The 22,374-nt window shown below is 42.5% G+C and overlaps 1 protein-coding gene across 1 annotated transcript in view; it reads left to right on the top strand.

Annotated features, from left to right (window-relative positions):
• Positions 1-22,374, top strand: part of LOC115134658 (chemokine-like protein TAFA-5) — a 123,765-nt gene that overhangs the window by 32,660 nt on the left and 68,731 nt on the right. Inside the window, exon 2 of the mRNA XM_065022159.1 lies at positions 11,490-11,639. Within this exon, the coding sequence (XP_064878231.1) occupies positions 11,490-11,639 (150 nt within the window). The remainder of the gene's footprint in view (positions 1-11,489; positions 11,640-22,374) is intronic.

The following is a 22,374-nucleotide window of genomic DNA, read 5'->3' as shown; positions in this document are numbered from 1 at the left end:
TAGCACAGGTGATTGTTCCTCAGCCTCATGGATCACATGCCCCGGGGCATTTCTAACAGTATGTGGTAGTGTAACAATGGATTGTAACCATCACTGTTTCCTATAGAGTGCACCAGGGCTATGGAATAGCTCAAGAGGCCATTGGTTGTTCATGGACAGTGTAGATGACAGTGATTTGTGTTATAGCTACCAGGGTTGGGGAGTAATGAACTACATGTACGTACAGCGCCTTCAGTGAAGTATTCACACCCTTTGACTTACAGCCTGAATTTAAAATGGATTACATGTAGACTTTTTGTCATTCCACATAATGTCAAAGTGGTATTCTGTTTTTAGACTTTTTTTTATTTTTACAAATGAATAAAAAATGAAAAGCTAAAATGTCTTCTGTCAACAAGAATTCAATCTCTTTGATAAGGCAAGCCTAAATAAATTCAGGAGTAAAAATGTGCTTAATAAGTCAAATAATAAATTGCATCATTTCACTCTGTGTGCAATAATAGCGATTTAACATGATTTTTGAAGGACTACCACATCTCTGTACCACACACATACAATTATATGAAAGGTCCCTCAGTTGAACAGTGAATTTCAAGCACAGATTCAACTACCAAGACCATGGAGGTTTTCCAATGCCACGCAAAGAAGGGCATCTATTTGTAGATAAAAAAAGCATTCAGTGAATATCTTTTTCAGCATGGTAAGGTTATTAATTACACTTTGGATGGTGTATCAATAAACTCTGTCACTACAAAGATACAGGTGTCCTTCCTAACTCAGTGGCCGGAGAGGAAGGAAACCGCCCAGGGATTTTACCATGAGGTCAATGGTGACTTTAAAACAGTTATAGAGTTTAATGGCTATGATAGGAGAAAACAGAGGATGGATTAACAACATTGTGGTAACCTAAATGACAGAGTGAAAAGGAAGCCTGTACAGAATAAAAAAATATTCCAAAACATGCATGTTGTTTGCAATAAGGCACTGAAGTAAAACTGCTCAAATGTGGCAAAGAAGTTAACTTCATGTCCTGAATACAAAATGTTGTGTTTGGGGCAAATCCAACACAACACATTACTGAGTACCACTCTTCAAATTTTCAAACAATGTGGTGGCTGCATCATGTGATGGGTATGCTTGTCATTGGCGAAGACTAGGGAGTTTTTTAGGATAAAAAGAAACAGAATAGAGCTAAGGTTGAGAGCTTCAAATTCCTTGGTGTCCACATCAACTACAAACTAGATTGGTCCAAACACACCAAGACAGTCGTGAAGAGGGCACGACAAAGCCTATTCCCCATCAGAAAACTAAAATGATTTGGCATGGGTCCTGAGATCCTCAAAAGGTTCTACAGCTGCAACATCTAGAGCATCCTGACCGGTTGCATCACTGCCCGGCCTCCGACCGCAAGGCACTTCAGGACCTCTAACCAAAAGGTTACCCGGACTATTTGCATTGTGTGCCCTCCCCAACCCCTCTTTTACGCTGCTTGCTACTCTCTGTTTATCTTATATGCATAGTCACTTTAACTATACATTCATGTACACACTACCTAAATTGGCCCGACCAACCAGTGCTCCCGCACATTGGCTAACCGGGCTATCTGCATTGTGTCCCACCACCCGCCAACCCCTCTTTTTACACTTCTGTTACTCTCTGTTCATCATATATGCATAGTCACTAACAATACCTACATGTACATACTACCTCAATAAGCCTGACTAACAGGTGTCTGTATATAGCCTTGCTACTCTTTTTTCAAATGTCTTTTTACTGTTGTGTAATTTCTTTACTGACCTACACACACACACACACACACACACACACGTACCTTTTTTTCGCACCATTGGTTAGAGCCTGTAAGTCTACACCTGTTGTATTCGGCGCACGTGACAAATAAACTTTGATTTGATTTGAAGCACAGGCAAAATTCCAGAGGAAAACCTGGTTCAGTCTGTTTTCCAACAGACACTGGGAGACAAATTCAACTTTCAGCAGAACAATAACCTAAAATACAAGGCCAAATATACACTGGAGTTGCTTACCAGGATGACATTGAATGTTCCTGAGTGGCCTAGTTACAGTTTTGACTTAAATTGGCTTGAAAATCTATGGCAAGACTTGAACATGGATGTCTAGCAATGATCAGAGCTCTAAGAGACTTACTCAGAAAGACTCACAGCTGTAATCTCTGCTAAAGGGGATTCTGACATGGGTGTGAATATTTATGCGAATTATATATCTGTATTTCATTTTCAATACATTTGCAAAATGTCTAAAAACATGTTTTCACTTGGCAATTATTATATAATCCATATTTCATCCGTAAACACAACATGCAACAATTTCAATGATTTTACTGAGTTACAGTTCATATAAGAACATCAGTCAATTGAAATCAATTTATTAGGCCCTAATCTATGGATTTCACATGACTGGACAGGGGTGCAGCCATGGGTGGGCCTGGGAGGGCAAATTCATCACAATGAATTTTTCCCAACAAAAAGGCTTTATTGCAGACATAAATAGTCCTCAATTTCATCAGCTGTCTGTGTGCTGATCTCAGATGTTCTCGCAGGTAAAGAAGCCGGATGTGGAGGTCCTGGTTTAACGTGGTTACATGCCGTCTGGGGTTGTGAGGCAAGTTTGACGTACTGCCAAATTCTCGAAAACAGCGTTGGAGGCAGTTTATGGCAGAGAAATTAACATTACTCACTAACAGGGATGTAAACAGCTTTTTGTGTGTGTGGAACATTTCTGGGATCTTTTTTGAAACATGGGACCAATACTTTCCAAATTGCATTTATATTTTTGTTCAGTATATATTTTTCTTAAGGGTAGCTTTAGTGTAACTTAACTTCTTTCATTATGAAGTAATTGGTAGCTTGGTAAATTATATTTTCAGAGTAGCTTCCCCAACACTGATGGCTACTGTATTGAGTATTGATCTAAATACCAGTGAATCTACATATTCAGGTACTTGGATCTAAATGTAATTGAACTACAAAGTAACGGATCTAATGAATATGGCACATACAGTACACTGTAAAAAGGGAATTGTTCTGTTAACAATTTCAAGTAGTAAGTAGTTCTGATTAGTAATTTGCAGTGGTGGTGTATCAATGTTTAGCATTGTTTTATTTATTTGGTGATACACCTTAGCAGGCATTGTTAAGCATATTTCTCATCCCTCTAACAATAACTGGTGGAAGAACTGTAAGCGTTTTAGAGTGATGCGTGAGCCTCTATCATTAAGAACGGTGCACAAGACCTTGCTGCTGGTGAGGAATGGCTCGTCTCATTATTGAACATCAGTTTGTCCAAACGTTTTTATATGTCTGTTCCCAATGAGCACCTCATCACGCAATAAACGGCTTAATATTCTTTTAGAAATATACTTTTATTTCTTCAAAACGTACATACAACATTGTGTACCACGTGACACTATTACGTATTCATAACTTGCACAAAAATAATACCTCTATCAGCACAACAAAATCAGGTGTTTATGACTACTACCTTATGATTTTAAGTAAAGACATAAAACGTAATAGAATCAAGTAAGAACAACTTATTAATAAATGTTACATTGACTTTAAAATATTAAATAATCATAACTTGTAAACTCAATCGTTTAGATTAGCAGAACACAAATAAAAAAATATATTTCCTCAAGTTGTTAACAGTAAGTAATAAGAAATCTTATTGACATAGTACCACTTGTTTTATTTGAGTTCTAGTGACCTTTGTAAATGTTTGAGTAGCACTAGTCAATTTCTTTAATGAGTTAGGCATTGATTTTTTTTGCAGTGTACTAACAGGTGTAGAACAAATACAATGTCTTGGAACTGCGTTGTATGGAAGGCCAATTCCAAAGTATTTACAGTGCATTTGGAAAGTATTCAGACCTCTTGACTTTTTCCACATTTTGTTACATTACAGACTCATTCTAAAATGGAATAAATCAAACATTTCCTCAGCAATTTACACAGAATACCCCGTAATGACAAAGTGAAAACTGGTTTTTAGATTTTTTTGCAAATGTATTAAAAATAGAAAACAGAAATACCTTATTTTCATAATTATTCAGACCCTTTGCTATGACACTTGAATTTTAGCTCAGGTGCATCCTGTTTCCATTGATCATACTTGAGCTATTTCTACAACTTGATTGGAGTCCACCTGTGGTAAATTCAATTGATTGGACATGATTTGAAAAGGCAAACACCTGTCTATATAAGGTCCCACATTTGACAGTGCATGTCAGAGCCAAAACTAAGCATGAGGTCGAAGGAATTGTCCTTAGAGCGCCAAGAAAGTATTGTGTCAAAGCACAGCTCTGGGGAAGGGTGCCAAGAAATGTTTGCAGAATTGAAGGTTCCGAACAAACACAGTGGCCTCCATCCCATCATTCTTAAATGGAAGAAGCTTGGAACCACCAAGACATTTTCCGAGAGCTTGCTGCCAGGCCAAACTGAGCAATTGAGGGGAGAAGGTCATTGGTCGGGGAGGTGACCAAGAAGCTATGGTCACTCAGACAGAGATGGGAGAAACTTCCAGAAGGACAGTCATCTCTGCAGCACTCCACCAATCAATACGTTATCATAGAGTGGCCAGATGGAAGCCACTCCTCAGTAAAAGGCACATGATAGCCCGCTTGGAGTTTGCCAAAAGGCACCTTAAGGAGTCTCAGACCACGAGAAACAAGATTCTCTGGTCTGATGAAACCAAGATTGAACTCTTTGGCCTGAATGCCAAGCGTCATGTCTGGAGGAAACCTGGCACCATCCTTACGGTGAAGCATGGTGGTGGCAGCATCATACTGTGGGGATGTTTTTTCAGTGTCAGGGACTGGGAGACTAGTCAGGATTGAGGCAAAGATGAATGGAGAAAAGCACAAGAGATCCTTGATGAAAACCTTCTCCAGATCGCTCAGTACCTCGGACTGTGGTGAAGGCTCACCTTCCAATGGGACAGCGACCCAGCCAAGATAATGCAGAAGTGACTTTGGGACAAGTCTCTGAATGTCCTTGAGCGCCCCAGCCAGAGCCCGGACTTGAACCCGATCGAACATCTCTGGAGAGACCTGAAAATAACTGTGGAGCGACTCTCCCCATTCAACTTGATAGAGTTTGAGAGGATCTGCAGAGAAGAATGGGAGAAACACCCCAAATACAGGTGTGTCAAGCTTGTAGCGTCATACCCAAAGAGAACTCAAGGCTGGAATCGCTGCCAAAGGTGCTTCAACAAAGTACTGAGTAAAGGGTCTGAATACTTACAGTACCAGTCAAAAATGTATACACACACCTACTCATTCCAGGGTTTTTCTCTATTTTATACACTGTAAAAAAAATGTGAATCTGGTCAGACTCCGGACAAGGGCACATCGCGCACCACTCCCCAGCATTCTTCTTGCCAATGTCCAGTCTCTTGACAACAAGGTTGATGAAATCCGAGCAAGGGTAGCATTCCAGAGGGACATCAGAGACTGCAATGTTCTCTGCTTCACGGAAACATGGCTTACTGGGAAGACGCTATCCGATGCGGTGCAGCCAACGTGTTTCTCCACGCATCGCGCCGACAGAAACAAACATCTTTCTGGTAAGAAGAGCGGCGGGGGCGTATGCCTCATGACTAACGAGACATGGTGTGATGAAGGAAACATACAGGAACTCAAATCCTTCTGTTCACCTGATTTAGAATTCCTCACAATCAAATGTAGACCGCATTATCTTCCAAGAGAATTCTCTTCGATTATAATCACAGCCGTATATATCCACCCCCAAGCAGACACATCGATGGCTCTGAACGAACTTTATTTAACTCTTTGCAAACTGGAAACCATTTATCCGGAGGCTGCATTCATTGTAGCTGGGGATTTTAACAAAGCTAATCTGAAAACAAGACTCCCTAAATTTTATCAGCATATCGATTGCGCAACCAGAGGTGGTAAAACCTTGGATCATTGTTACTCTAACTTCCGCGACGCATATAAGGCCCTGCCCCCCCCCTTTCGGAAAAGCTGACCACGACTCCATTTTGTTGATCCCTGCCTACAGGCAGAAACTTAAACAAGAGGCTCCCACGCTGAGGTCTGTCCAACGCTGGTCAGACCAAGCTGACTCCACACTCCAAGACTGCTTCCATCACGTGGACTGGGACATGTTTCGTATTGCGTCAGATGAAAATATTGACGAATACGCTGATTCGGTGTGCGAGTTCATTAGAACTTGCGTCGAAGATGTCGTTCCCATAGCAACGATAAAAACATTCCCAAACCAGAAACCGTGGATTGATGGCAGCATTCGCGTGAAACTGAAAGCGCGAACCACTGCTTTTAATCAGGGCAAGGTGTCTGGTAACATGTCCGAATATAAACAATGCAGCTATTCCCTCCGCAAGGCTATTAAACAAGCTAAGCGTCAGTACAGAGACAAAGTGGAATCTCAATTCAATGGCTCAGACACAAGAGGCATGTGGCAGGGTCTACAGTCAATCACGGACTACAAGAAGAAACCCAGCCCAGTCACGGACCAGGATGTCTTGCTCCCAGGCAGACTAAATAACTTTTTGCCCGCTTTGAGGACAATACAGTGCCACTGACACGGCCTGCAACGAAAACATGCGGTCTCTCCTTCACTGCAGCCGAGGTGAGTAAGACATTTAAACGTGTTAACCCTCGCAAGGCTGCAGGCCCAGACGGCATCCCCAGCCGCGCCTCAGAGCATGCGCAGACCAGCTGGCCGGTGTGTTTACGGACATATTCAATCAATCCCTATACCAGTCTGCTGTTCCCACATGCTTCAAGAGGGCCACCATTGTTCCTGTTCCCAAGAAAGCTAAGGTAACTGAGCTAAACGACTACCGCCCTGTAGCACTCACTTCCGTCATCATGAAGTGCTTTGAGAGACTAGTCAAGGACCATATCACCTCCACCCTACCTGACACCCTAGACCCACTCCAATTTGCTTACCGCCCAAATAGGTCCACAGACGATGCAATCTCAACCACACTGCACACTGCCCTAACCCACCTGGACAAGAGGAATACCTATGTGAGAATGCTGTTCATCGACTACAGCTCGGCATTCAACACCATAGTACCCTCCAAGCTCGTCATCAAGCTCGAGACCCTGGGTCTCGACCCCGCCCTGTGCAACTGGGTACTGGACTTCCTGACGGGCCGCCCCCAGGTGGTGAGGGTAGGCAACAACATCTCCTCCCCGCTGATCCTCAACACGGGGGCCCCACAAGGGTGCGTTCTGAGCCCTCTCCTGTACTCCCTGTTCACCCACGACTGCGTGGCCACGCACGCCTCCAACTCAATCATCAAGTTTGCGGACGACACAACAGTGGTAGGCTTGATTACCAACAACGACGAGACGGCCTACAGGGAGGAGGTGAGGGCCCTCGGAGTGTGGTGTCAGGAAAATAACCTCACACTCAATGTCAACAAAACTAAGGAGATGATTGTGGACTTCAGGAAACAGCAGAGGGAACACCCCCCTATCCACATCGATGGAACAGTAGTGGAAAGGGTAGCAAGTTTTAAGTTCCTCGGCATACACATCACAGACAAACTGAATTGGTCCACTCACACTGACAGCGTCGTGAAGAAGGCGCAGCAGCGCCTCTTCAACCTCAGGAGGCTGAAGAAATTCGGCTTGTCACCAAAAGCACTCACAAACTTCTACAGATGCACAATCGAGAGCATCCTGGCGGGCTGTATCACCGCCTGGTACGGCAACTGCTCCGCCCTCAACCGTAAGGCTCTCCAGAGGGTAGTGAGGTCTGCACAACGCATCACCGGGGGCAAACTACCTGCCCTCCAGGACACCTACACCACCCAATGTTACAGGAAGGCCATAAAGATCATCAAGGACATCAACCACCCGAACCACTGCCTGTTCACCCCGCTATCATCCAGAAGGCGAGGTCAGTACAGGTGCATCAAAGCTGGGACTGAGAGACTGAAAACAGCTTCTATCTCAAGGCTATCAGACTGTTAAACAGCCACCATTGAGTGGCTGCTGCCAACACACTGTCATTGACACTGACCCAACTCCAGCCACTTTAATAATGGGAATTGATGGGAAATTATGTAAATATATCACTAGCCACTTTAAACAATGCTACCTTATATAATGTTACTTACCCTACATTATTCATCTCATATGCATACGTATATACTGTACTCTACATCATCGACTGCATCCTTATGTAATACATGTATCACTAGCCACTTTAACTATGCCACTTTGTTTACTTTGTCTACATACTCATCTCATATGTATATACTGTACTCGATACCATCTACTGTATGCTGCTCTGTACCATCACTCACTCATATATCCTTATGTACATATTCTTTATCCCCTTACACTGTGTATAAGACAGTAGTTTTAGAATTGTTAGTTAGATTACTTGTTGGTTATCACTGCATTGTCGGAACTAGAAGCACAAGCATTTCGCTACACTCGCATTAACATCTGCTAACCATGTGTATGTGACAAATAAAATTTGATTTGATTTTGATTTGAATACATAAACTATGAAATAACACATGGAATCATGTAGTAACCAAAAATGTATTTTATATTATTCATACTAGCCACAGCTTTGCACACTCTTGGCATTCTATCAACCAGCTTCCTGAGCTAGTCACCTGGAATGCATTTCAATTAACAGGTGTACCTTGATAAAGGTTCATTTGTGAAATGTCTTTCCTTCTTAATGCGTTTCAGCCAGTCAGTTGTGTTGTAACATTGTAGGGTTGGTATACAGAAGATGGCCTTATTTGGTAAAATACCAAGAACCGCTCACATAAGCAAAGAAAAACGACAGTCCAACATTACTTTACTTTAAGCTTAAGGTCAGTCAATAAAGAAGATTGGAAGAATTTTGAAAGATTCTTCAAGTGCAGTCGCAAAAACCATCAAGCGCTATTGTAACGGTTCTCCTCGTCATCTGAGGATGAGTAGTCAAGATCGGACCAATATGCAGTGTGGTACGTGTCCATGTTCATATTTGTTAAACAGAGAACACTAAACAAGATAACAAAGGCGAATGAAACGAAACAGTTCTGTAAGGTGACATACAGAAAACAAACACCCACGAAACACAGGTGGAAAAAGGCTACCTAAGTATGATTCTCAATCAGAGACAACGACACCTGAGAACCATACCAGGCCAAATTCAAAAACCAACATAGAAAAACGAACATAGACAACCCACCCAACTCATGCCCTGACCATACTAAAACAAAGACTTAAATAAAAGAACTAAGGTCAGACCATGACAGCTATGTTGAAACTAGCTCTCATGAGGACCGCCACAGGGAAGGAAGACCCAGAGTTACCTCTGCTGCAGAGGGTACATTCATTAGAGTTACCAGCCACAAATTGCAGCGCAAATAAATACTTAACAGAGACAGAGTAACAGACACAATTCAACATGAAATGTTCAGGGGAGACTGCGTGAATCAGGCCTTCATGGTAAAATTGCTGCAAAGAAACCACTTCTAAAGGACACCAATAAGAAGAAGAGACTTCCTTGGGCCAAGAAATGCAATGGACCTTAGACAAGTGGCAATCTGTCTTTTGGTCTGAGGAGTCCAGATTTGAGATTTTAGGTTCCAACCACCGTGTCTTTGTGAGATGCAGAGTAGGTGAACAGATGATCTCCGCATGTGTGGTTCCCACCGTGAAGCGTGGAGGAGGAGGTGTGATGTGCTTTGTTGGTGACACTGTCAATAATTTATTTTGAATTCAAGGCACACTTAACCAGCATGGCTACCACAGCGATACACCATCCCATCTGGTTTGCACTTATTGGGACTATCATTTGTTTTTCAACAGGACAATGACCCAACACACCTTCAGGCTGTGTAAGGGCTATTGGACCAAGAAGGATAGTTAAAAAAAATGTTTTTCTTTATTTAACTAGGTAAGTCAGTTAAGAACAAATTCTTATTTTCAATGATGGCCTAGAAACAGTGGGTTAACTGCCTGGTTCAGGGGCAGAATGACAGATTTGTACCTTTTTACCTATATTTTTACCTTGTCAGTTCGGGCATTTGATCTTGCAACCTTTCGGTTACAAGTCCAACGCTCTAACCACCTGGCTAGCAGCTGCCACAGGAGTGATGGAGTGCTGCATCAGATGACCTGACCTCCATAATCACCCGACCTCAACCCAAGTGAGATGGTTTGCGATGAGTTGGACCGTAGATTGAAGGAAAAGCAGCCAACAAGTGGTCGGCATATGTGGGAACTCTGACTGCTGAGAAAGGTGAAGCTTGTTTAGAGAATGCCAAGAGTGTGCAAAGCTGTCATCAAGGCAAAGGGTGGCTACTTTTATGAATCTAAAATGTAAAATATATTTTGATTTGTTTGATGCTGTTTTGGTTACTACATGCTTCCATATGTGATATTTTATAGTTTTGATATCCTCACTATTATTGTACAATGTATAAAATAGTAAAATAAAAATAAAAAGGGTGATCCAACTTTTGACTGGTACTGTATATAAACGTGATATTTCCGGCTGGGTTTTTGTAATACATTTGCAAAAATGTCTAAAAAACAGTTTCTGCTTTGTTATTACGGGGTATTGTGTGTAGATTGATTAGGGAATAAATACATGTAATCCATTTTAGAATAAGGTCTTTAACATAACAAAATTCTGAAAAATGTAAGGGGTCTAAATCATTTCCGAATGCACTGTATATGTAGATCAGCTCTTGCTTTGTGGATACTGGCCCACGTGTTGTGCTCCTTTTTTAACTTGGAAACCTGTGAGAGACTTGAACATTTCTCTCTGTACTTTTGAATCACTATCCTAGACAGCCCACTATTCCTCTGAATGTGTCTCTGCATTAAACTTAATTAACTCCCCCGAACCTCTACACTGTGACTTGGGGCCAGATTAAATTACCACACCACGGTGCTTGCAAATTATAATCACTGACTCTGAGAACCCACTGAGTCCCTATGGAGAATGCCCCAGGGCCAGTCCACTCACACAGGTTAATGTCCAATCAGGAGATAGGTCAAAAGGTCCCTGGACTTAGATACATCAACATCTCTGGTGTCTAATCAAACAACTGGCCCACCTCATCCATGCACTGAGGAAGGGAAATTAAACAGTCTGAAATATGACTGGGATGTATAAATGGATATCTAGGGAATCCTCTATCGGCAATGTTATCACGTGTGACGTTGTCAGAGATGATGTTAGCCTATAGGAGGTGAGGGGAAAGGTAACTGGAAAATACCTTTGTTTTTAGTTTAGTGGTGAATGGTTGATTGGTGGTGAATGATTGGTTGGTTAATGTTCTTGCTTTGTATCCATTCAATGCAACCTTTCACTTAAATGTTTCTACATTGGAAATATTTTTCTTGAAATGGTAATTCCACCATGTAGAATATACTTCACTTCCAATTGTTATCTCTCTCTTACATAATTTCCTTTCACTCTTCCTGTCTTTAGGTCAGTTGGCAGCGGGTACTTGTGAGATAGTTACTCTGGACCGGGACAGCAGTCAGCCACGGCGGACCATAGCACGACAGACGGCGAGGTGTGCCTGCAAAAAGGGTCAGATTGCAGGCACCACGAGAGCCAGTCCGGCTTGTGTAGACGGTAAGAACCAAGATCCACCTCCATCCTTAACTTTTAGAGCTTTCCTCAAGGGCCTCTTGGGCCACCACCCCCTGTGCATCTAAGACCATTTCTGATGTTGTGGTTTACTCCGTTATCTCTGTTAAGGTGGTTTAGGCATCTCGAATGGAGTGTTGCATTGCATTTCATCACCTGCTGTCCTTGTCCTGGGTGCCATCTGGGGAGAATTGGAAAGCAGCTGCTGGATGCACATCGAATTGCCTCTCTCTGTGGGGTTGCATTGTGCTTATATTACTTTTTGTGCTTCAGCGGGTACACTTGGATGTTTTATCAAGTTGAATTACCTTCTCTCCCTTTGCGCAATACTTACAAAGACTATTGACAAAAGCCCTCATGGATCAAAAAGCCCCCATGGATCAAAAAAGGCTGACATTTGCATTTTTCCAGTGATTTGTATCCTTTCTATAATGTTGCCTGGCACCAGAGCGATTATTTTAGGCACCCTCAACTTTGTTTTGGCATTTTGTGAACGCTGTGACCTGTTTTTCCAGCTTTACTGTTGACAACTTGCCTTTGACACTCTTCCTGCTGCAGTTGTTGCTATGATACCCATGTACCTGAGTGAAGCACATAACACAACATCCTAATAACAGGTTTAACACCTGAGGTGGCTGGTGGTTGTCATTGCGTTTAAAAGATGTTGGCAATACATCTTGGGTGACCTTTACTTACCTAGAGCATGGCACATCTTTGCAGGCTTGGTATTTATGTCAGGTCACATCTTAGCTCGGGCACTCACTTCTTTTCTTGTTTGTTCCAGAAATAAACATTGGTGAGCCATAGAGCAGTGTTTACTCTATCAGTGGAAAAACAAGTGAGATTTCAGTTATTTTTAATCTTCCCTTCAGTTCTCAAAGTCCTCAGGCTGCAGTACCAAAATGCTACAAATGTCTCTTTCCTCTATCCCCATTCCACAGAGGTCACATTTCAAACAGGATAATCCATATATCCACCACAGTTTAAATCCTCTGCTTCAGCCAAACTCCAAGGATCTGGGCCAAAGTATCACAAAAATTGTTCTCATAATGAGTTGGATTATATTTAGAAAGGCTCAATCAGAGAGAAGATTGCTTCTGCCTTTGTAGAAATGTTGCCATGGAATGGTTTCACCTGTGACCCCGATCTCATTGAAAGACCCTCAAGGTATCTTTTAATCACACAAGGAACAGCTCCCATTTGCAGTCGCAAATTACTCTCGAAGAAATAACGAGTGAAACATTCCTTCAGAAGTTCAGAAGGAACTAGAGAATTCAACAGAATCAAATAAAAGCGGTGGTTGGTATACACTCTTGGTAGTAAAGGTAAGCTTAGGGTACAGTATTGTTCCCTGGGGTAGAACAAGATTCAAATACTGTCGTGACGTGACTATCATTAATGTGATGACTGTTATTTATCGAATTAACTGTGTTTAATTGTTGCTCCTTTAAATTAATCAAGAAGAAGTTGTTTAATGAGTTACCATCTCCCAAATTAAACTCGAAGATATATAAATTATATATCGATAACAGGCACTTATTAATCATTACCTCATATCAGTCTCATTCTGAACGTTGCAGACTTCTTGAATCCGCAAGAACCCCATTCTACACAAATGTATTTCTTTTTTTTTTTCTAACTAACTAAATAATAACACAGAATACACATACACACTTACATGAGACAAAAGTCCCTAGTGGACTGACAAGATATGACCACGTGTTACACATATGGAGAGGGAGAAGCAAAGAGAGTCAAACTTATCGTACATTTAGGAACTACCCTCAAAGTAATTATAATACTTTGCTCACGAACTGCCGCCCGTTTGGGTAATATATGCAATCTAGTTACGTGTCTTTGTTCGTTGTCTCTCTGTTGAAACCAACCAACCCTTCTATGAGGAAGGGGCTGGATGGGTGTAAGGTTCTGGTTGTCCATCAGAGGTCACAATGTCCTACTTAGTTTTTCCAGCTTATAGGGGATGTTTCTTCAGATGCACCATGATTGTCTGAGATGGGATCTTCTCCTTCCTTTCTCAGGTAGATAGTCAAGTTCTAGATCCTTTTACATGCATAGCTGTAAACTGTCAACTTTTCTGGTCTTTATATTCTTCACTTGTGTTGAGAGGTTCAGAGTTTATAACCATTTCAACGCGTGGCCAATGCTCCACACTTTTCTGGTCTGATAGGTGAGGTTATCTTCTCACCTCATGTTGAGTCTTTGAGATTCAACCATTCGTAACTTTCAGCTCATGCTGTCCATCTACTGGACTCAGCATTTCAAACGTGTCGACTACCTCCTCACGTTTTCTGGTCTGAATGTAAATATCGTTACCAAGGTTTTTATCCTCGGGTAAAAAGCGGGTGCTCCATCACGCCGACACAATGTCTGCGCTCACTTGGGCGTGGTTACCGACTGGGCAAAAGTTATGGGAAACTATTATCTAATTTAGAAGACTAAAATCACATGTCTATCTTAACCAAAATACTCTCATACAACATTTAGATGTAAACTTGACAAATAGAATTTCAGAGTTAGTTATTTTGTTACACCATCCTTAACTTCTTGCGACTAGCAATCCCGGATCCGGGAGCGTAATCATAGCCTCAAACAAATTAGCATAACGCAGCGGACATAAATACCCCGAAAAACAATCCTATTCATGAAAATCGCAAATTAAATATATTCAAACACAAGCTTAGCCTTTTGTTAATCACACTGTCATCTCAGATTTTCAAAATATGTGTTACAGCCAACGCTAGACAAGCATTTGTGTAAGTTTATCATGGCATAATGCTATGCTAGACTCTGCTGGCAGCAGGCAACATTTTCACGAAAATAAGAAAAGCAACCAAATTAAATAATTTACCTTTTGAAGAACTTCGGATGTTTTCACTCAGTAGACTCCCAGTTAGATTGCAAATGTTCCTTTTTTCCAAAAATATTATTTTTGTAGGCGAAATAGCTCCCGTTTGTTCATCATGCTTGGCTGAGAAATCGAACGGAAAATGCTACCACTACAACGCCAAACCTTATTCAAAATTAGCTCCATAATATCGACAGAAACACGGCAAACGTTGTTTAGGATCAATCCTCAAGGTGTTTTTAATGACATCACAAAATAATAAACAATATCTCATGATTATTCTTTAGATCCCCACTCACCATTCCAAACATTTGGATGTCAGAAATAATGTTCCAATGTTCACTTTTTTGAGAAAAAAGTTTTGGCGGCAAGTCTCTCTCTACACACAGCACAGGTCTGGCAGCCATCTGTCAGCCATTTGCCAAGCTGATCTAGCACCTTTTGATCCTCACCCAGGAGAGTCATGACAATGCACATAATGTACCTTAAGAGGTACAGTACACATAATGATCTCACATGGTACATTTCATTGCCTTTTAGGGTACATAAAGAGTATAACAGTACATTTTTGGAAGCAATATTTTGAATATAAATGTAAAATAATCACTCGCAAAAATAGGGGTACGGTTTCAAATCAAAAATCTAAGTTTATTGGTCATGTCACGCCCTGGTCTAAGTATTTTGTGTTTATCTTTATGTATTGGGTCAGGCCAGGGTGTGGCATGGAGTTTTTGTATTGTGGTGTGTTTTGTCTGGGGGTTTTGGTGTGTATGTTAGTGGGATTGTAGCTTAGTAGGGTGTTCTAGGAAAGTCTATGGCTGTCTGGAGTGGTTCTCAATCAGAGGCAGGTGGTTATCGTTGTCTCTGATTGGGAACCATATTTAGGCAGCCATATTCTTTGGTTGTATTGTGGGTGATTGTCCTTAGTGTCCTGATGTCCTTGGTCTGTGTTAGTTGACACAAGTATAGGCTGTTTTTGGTTTTCGTTACGTTTATTGTTTTTGTAGTGTTTTGTATTGATTCGTGTTTACGTGTGTTTTTTCCATTAAACATGGATCGCAATCTACATGCTGCGTTTTGGTCCGATCCTTGCTACACCTCCTCTTCCGAGGAGGCGATAGAAGAAAACCGTTACAGAATCACCCACCACAAACGGACCAAGCAGCGTGTCAACAGGCAGGAGCAGCCCAAAGAGGAGAAGCGCTATAAGGATTTCTGGACATGGGAGGAAATCCTAAACGGAGAAGGACCCTGGGCTCAGGCTGGAGAAGATCGCCGCCCCAAGGAGGAACTGGAGGCGGTGAAAGCTGAGAGGCGCAGATATGAGGCAGCACGGCGACGCGGACGTAAGCCTGAGAATTGGCCCCAAAAATTTCTTGGGGGGGGCTAAGGGAGAGTGTGGCAGAGTAAGGAGTCAGACCTGAGCCAACTCTCCCTGTTTATCGTGAGGAGCCTAGGAGGAGACCAAAACCAGAGCCGGTGTTGGAGGTGAGCGAAACAGAGACTGTGAAGGAGTTAATGGGGAAATTGGAGGAGAGAGAAATGAGGGAGTTGCTGTGTTGGTACTTTTTGCATGGAATTCGACCGACGGAACGTGTCGGGGATTTGATGGCACCTGGGTTAGCGCTCCATACTCGTCCTGAGGTGCGTGTTAGTCGGCTGGTGAAGTTGGTGCCAGCCTCACGCACCAGGCCTCCTGTGAACATCCCTAGCCTTGCACGTCCTGTGCCAACACTGCTCTCAAGATCTCCAGTACGCCTTCACGGTCTAGCCCATCCTGTGCCACCTCCACACTCTAGTCCTCCGGTAGCAGCTCCCCGCACCAGGCTTCCTGTGCGTGTCCTCGATCCAGTACCACCAGTTCCAGCACCACGCACCAGGCCTTCAGTGCGCCTCGCCTGTTTAGAGCTGTCGGAGCCTTTCTCCTCTCCTGCGCTGCCGGAGCCTCCCGCCTGTTCAGCGCCGCCAGTGCTCCCAGTCTGCCCAGCGCCGCCAGTCTGCCCAGCGTCGCCAGTCTGCCCAGCGTCGCCAGTCTGCCCAGCGTCGCCAGTGCTCCCAGTCTGCCCAGCGCCGCCAGTCTGCCCAGCGCCGTCAGTCTGCCCAGCGTCGCCAGTGCTCCCAGTCTGCCCAGCGTCGCCAGTCTGCCCAGCGCCGCCAGCGCCGCCAGTCTGCCCAGCGCCGCCAGTCTGCCCAGCGCCGCCAGTCTGCCCAGCGCCGCCAGTCTGCCCAGCGCCGCCAGTCTGCCCAGCGCCGCCAGTCTGCCCAGTGCCGCCAGTCAGCCAGACTCTTCCAGATCTGCCAGACTCTTCCAGATCTGCCAGACTCTTCCAGATCTGCCAGACTCTTCCAGATCTGCCAGACTCTTCCAGATCTGCCAGTCAGCCAGACTCTTCCAGATCTGCCAGACTCTTCCAGATCTGCCAGTCAGCCAGACTCTTCCAGATCTGCCAGTCAGCCAGACTCTTCCGGATCTGCCAGTCAGCCAGACTCTTCCGGATCTGCCAGTCAGCCAGACTCTTCCGGATCTGCCAGTCAGCCAGGATCTTCCGGATCTGCCAGTCAGCCAGGATCTTCCAAAGGTGCCAGTCAGCCAGGATCCGCGAGAAGCGCCAGTCGGCCAGGATCTGCCAGTAGCACCAGTCGGCCAGGATCTGCCAGTCAGCCAGGATCTGCTGAGACCACCAGCCAGCCAGGATCTGGTAGATCTATCTACCTGCCTGAGCTTCCTCTCACTCCTCTCACTCCTGAGCTTCCTCTCACTCCTGAGCTTCCTCTCACTCCTGAGCTTCCTCTCACTCCTGAGCCTCCTCTCACTCCTGAGCCTCCTCTCACTCCTGAGCCTCCTCTCACTCCTGAGCTTTCTCTCACTCCTGAGCTTTCTCTCCTGAGCTTTCTCTCACTCCCGAGCTTTCTCTCACTCCCGAGCTGCCTCAGTCCCGAGCTGTCCTTCAGTCCAGTGGGGTTCTGGGTGAGGACTACTAGGCCATGGTCGGCGGCGAGGGTGGACTATCCAGGGACGCGAGGAGAGGGGACTAAGACATTTATTGAGTGGGGTCCACGTCCCGCGCCGGAACCGCCACCATGGACAGACGCCCACCCGGACCCTCCCTATTTGTTTTGAGGTGCGTTCGGGAGTCCGCACCTTAGGGGGGAGGTTCTGTCACGCCCTGGTCTAAGTATTTTGTGTTTATCTTTATGTATTGGGTCAGGCCAGGGTGTGGCATGGAGTTTTTGTATTGTGGTGTGTTTTGTCTGGGGGTTTTGGTGTGTATGTTAGTGAGATTGTAGCTTAGTAGGGTGTTCTAGGAAAGTCTATGGCTGTCTGGAGTGGTTCTCAATCAGAGGCAGGTGGTTATCGTTGTCTCTGATTGGGAACCATATTTAGGCAGCCATATTCTTTGGTTGTATTGTGGGTGATTTTCCTTAGTGTCCTGATGTCCTTGTTCTGTGTTAGTTGACACAAGTATAGGCTGTTTTCGGTTTTCGTTACGTTTATTGTTTTTGTAGTGTTTTGTATTGATTCGTGTTTACATGTGTTTTTTCCATTAAACATGGATCGCAATCTACATGCTGCGTTTTGGTCCGATCCTTGCTACATCTCCTCTTCCGAGGAGGAGATAGAAGAAAACCATTACAGGTCATGTACACACATTTGCAGATCTTATGAAAGGTGCAGCAAAATGCTCACGTTATTTATCTCCAACACTGCAGGGGTATCTACCAATACAATAACAATACACACATTATCAACCAAAAGATAAAGAATAGAACAAGCAATGTCAGAATGAGTTCTGGGTGTTGCTAAAATCATGATTTGGTCAAACAGTAAAAGTGCATTATCCTCAGGATTCCTTTAATGAAAGTGTCTGCCCTGCCCCTGTACCTGTGTCTTTGCTGGGACATGTTGCTGTGATGAGCGAGCCACTCTCTTCTCCCCCATGTGCTCGAGAGAAAAATGTCTTCTGATTGTATAGCATTTAGAAATCGAAGTAATACTTAATTAATCTCTATTGAACACATTTTTTTTGGTAGATATTCTAGAGTCTGATTTTGACATTAAAATGTAGCAAATATAGCCCTGTAATATTATTTTCCACTTAGGGTAGATGTTGATTTACTTTTTCACTCGTGAGTTCCAAATATCTCTAATGGTCGCCCCAGCATCAGTATTTTAATACACGTGACATCAGAATGCATTCACTGTTCCAAAATGTGATTGTTACGCAACAGGACTGTTAACCTGCGCTGCCCGAAAACCAAGTCACAAATGATTTTCTAACAAGTTTAAGTTTCTAACAAAAGTTTAAATTGATGTGTGTTCCGCCTCCTCATTAATTCACTTAGACGTAGCCCATTTCACTGTGGCGGAAATGTGTATTTGAGGCTTTACTGAACTGGACAAACCTATCTCTTCAATGACAGCCCTATCACCTCCCCAGTGTTTACACAGATCAAATATGCAGACATTAGTGCAGTCTAGCACAAACTTTTTTCCCCTGGAACATTTTCTGGCTGGCGCTCACATTGCCTTCATTGTTGTTTTCCTTACAAATAATAACTTTGGACATGTGTGCATTCCAATCAAAGTAAGTGCCTTATTTTCTGTATATTGTGTTGTAATTTCTACTGTAGCATAGCGTATGTACAGTTGTAGTTGTACGTTTACATAAACAAGTTTTAATTACTCCAACATAAGTGTTTCAACCTCTCCACAAATTTCTTGTTAACAAACTATAGTTTTGGCAAGTTGGTTAGGACATCTACTTTGTGCATGACACAAGTCATGTTTCTAACAATATTTTAAAGACAGATCATTTCACTTAAAAGTCACATTTTCAGTGGGTCAGAAGTTTACATACACTAAGTTGACTCTGCCTTTAAACAGCATGTAAAATTCCAGAAAATTATGTCATGGCTTTAGAAGCTTCTGATAGGCTAATTGACAACATTTGAGTCAATTAGAGGTGTGGATGTATTTCAAGGCCTAGCTTCAAACTCAGTGCATCTTTGCTTGACATTATGGGAAAATCAAAAGAAATCAGCCAAGACCTCAGAAAAGAAAATGTAGACCTCCACAAGTCTGGTGCATCCTTGGGAGCAATTTCAAAGGTACCACATTCATCTGTACAAGCAATAGCATGCAAGTATAAACACCATGGGACCACGCAGCCGTCATACCGGTCAGGAAGGAGGCATGTTCTGTCTCCTGGGGATGAACGTACTTTGGTGCAAAAAGTGCAAATCAATCCCAGAAACACAGCAAAGGACCTTGTGAAGATGCTGGAGGAACAGGTACAAAAATATCTATATCCACAGTAAAACGAGTCCTATATTGACATAACCTGAAAGCGCGCTCAGCAAGGAAGAAGCCACTGCTCCGGTTTGCAACTGACAAAGATCATACTTTTCTGAGAAACAGAAATAGAATTGTTTGGCCATGATGGCCATCATTATGTTTGGAGGAAAAAGGGGGAGGCTTGCAAGCCGAAGAACACCATCCCAAATGTGAAGCACGGGGGTGGCAGCATCATGTTGTGGGGGTGCTTTGCTGCAGGGGGACTGGTGCACTTAACAAAGTAGATGGCATTATGAGGAAGTAAAATTATGTGGATATATTGAAGCAACATCTCAAGACATCAGTCAGGAAGTTAAAGCTTGGTCGCAAATGGGTCTTCCAAATGGACAAAGACCCCAAGCATACCCCAAGTTATGGCAAAATGGCTTAAGGACAACAAAGTCAAGTTATTTGAGTGGCCATCACAAAGCCCTGACCTCAATCCTATAGAAAATTAGTGTGCAGAACTGAAAAAGCGTGTGCGAGCAAGGAGGCAACAACCCAACTCCGTTACACCAGCTCTGTCAGGAGAAATGGGTCCAAATTCACCCAACTTATTGTGGGAAGCTTGTGGAAGGCTACCCGAAACGTTTGACCCAAGTTAAACAATTTAAAGGCAATGCTAACAAATACTAATTGAGTGTATGTAAACTTCTGACCCACTGGGAATGTGATGAAAGAAATAAAAGCTGAAATAAATTATTCTCTCTAATATCATTCTGACATTTCACATTATTAAAATAAAGTGGTGTTCCTAACTGTTCTAAGACAGGGAATTTTTACTTGGATTAAATGTCAGGAATTGTGAAAAACTGTGTTTAAATGTATTTGGCTAAGGTGTATGTAAACTTCTGACTTCAACTGTACATGTACAAACCATGCGTGATTAACGCTAGCTACACGTTGTTAGTGCCGATTTGGACATATTTGTATAAAAGACAGAACATACAGAGCTCCATTTACGTTTGTGTAAATATATTAAATATGAACGTATTTGGTGAAATATTAGGTACGTACCTTTATGATTTATATTCACTTGATTGAGATATATTCATTTGTTATTAGTGCAACTTAGTTTTTGCCCGCCAACCCTTGCACCTTCATTGTACTGCTGTAAGTGTGTTAGGATAAAAGCAGGAAGTTGGGCCTTCGGGGGGAGAAGTCCTAGCTAGACGCGGGAGTGGTATAGTCTTTTGACCATACAGACCTACAGACAGGTCATATTATGTATTTTCCATGCCAAGTAATCTATGCTTTAAGTTGATTGGATAATCTTTTTTTTTGTTAGATATAAGAAGAAAAACCTTTGCACCATATCCCTGGATCTCATTGAATGTTTTGGCCGTTTGGAAACCTTGAATGTGGACTGTATGCGTACCAAAAAAATGCTTTCAGGCTAGGGCAGTGGCTATGGTAAAGAGGAAAGGAAACCACTACACATGTGTTTCCTCTTCATTATTATGCATGCCTCAAGGGACATGCAAGCAACCTTCTTTCTGGAAGAACCTACCATATTGATGAATGAAGTGATGACTAAAGGATTTCCTCTTTGAATAAATGTAGTTATTTACATGGAGGATGCTTCCTAAGTATTTGCACAAAGCAACAATTAATCTACACAATGATGAAGTGTTTACAGGTGTTCAGGTGGGTTCAGACCAATTGATATATACTGTAAGATGAATCAAATGTGGATGCTTGACTGCAGTTAATTAGTTATGCAATTGGAGAAGGTTACAATGCATTATTATGCAGTGTTGTCAACACATTGTTTACCCATTCTCTTTCATTTCTTTCACTCTATTTTCCTCCATATTAAAATTATTATTGTCTGTAGTGATATTAGTCTCACATCCTTTACCACACAGCAAATTGGCCAATGTTACCTTGTGTTGATTTTTCAGTGTAACATTTCTAGTGTTGATTCAGGTGTTAGATTAACCGTCATTGTTGTAAAAGAACCCAAGTGTTGGTGTTAATAACCAGTGTTTAACCAAAACCACGGCCAGCATTATCATATCTCCCAGCGGGTAGATTTTCAAAATGTGTTTGTTTTAATATCTATGGTTTTGCATGTACATTAATTAATTCATCTTATGCTACTCAAATATAAATAGCATATATTTTTTAACTAATCCACCTGTTACTGAAATGGTTGTATCAGATTAGATGGTATAAGTAGTCTCATGTCATCATCTTTCCAACTTGGCAGTCATTTTGAATGCAGGATGCGGGGGAGAAAAAAATACAAATGTTGCATATCCAAACTCTGGTTGATTACAATAGGAATTACACAAGTTTGCAAGCCAGCGTAACTTGCAGTCCTAATAAACATGAGTTTCAGGGCACTGATTTAGAGTAAAATAGTGATGGGTCATTCGCGAATGATTCGGCTCGCATATCAGAAGAGCCAAATCTATTTATAGAAATATTTTAAAAATGAGATATGAATAATATTTAAATTAATAGAATGAACTAATTTCAAAGAACGAAAAAATATATAAAATAATAGAGTCCTA

The sequence above is a fragment of the Oncorhynchus nerka genome, linkage group LG9a, assembly GCF_034236695.1.
Source record: "Oncorhynchus nerka isolate Pitt River linkage group LG9a, Oner_Uvic_2.0, whole genome shotgun sequence".
Lineage (NCBI taxonomy): Eukaryota > Metazoa > Chordata > Actinopteri > Salmoniformes > Salmonidae > Oncorhynchus > Oncorhynchus nerka.
The sequence above is the reverse complement of the archived record's forward strand: the minus strand, read 5'-3'. Positions and strand labels throughout refer to the sequence as shown.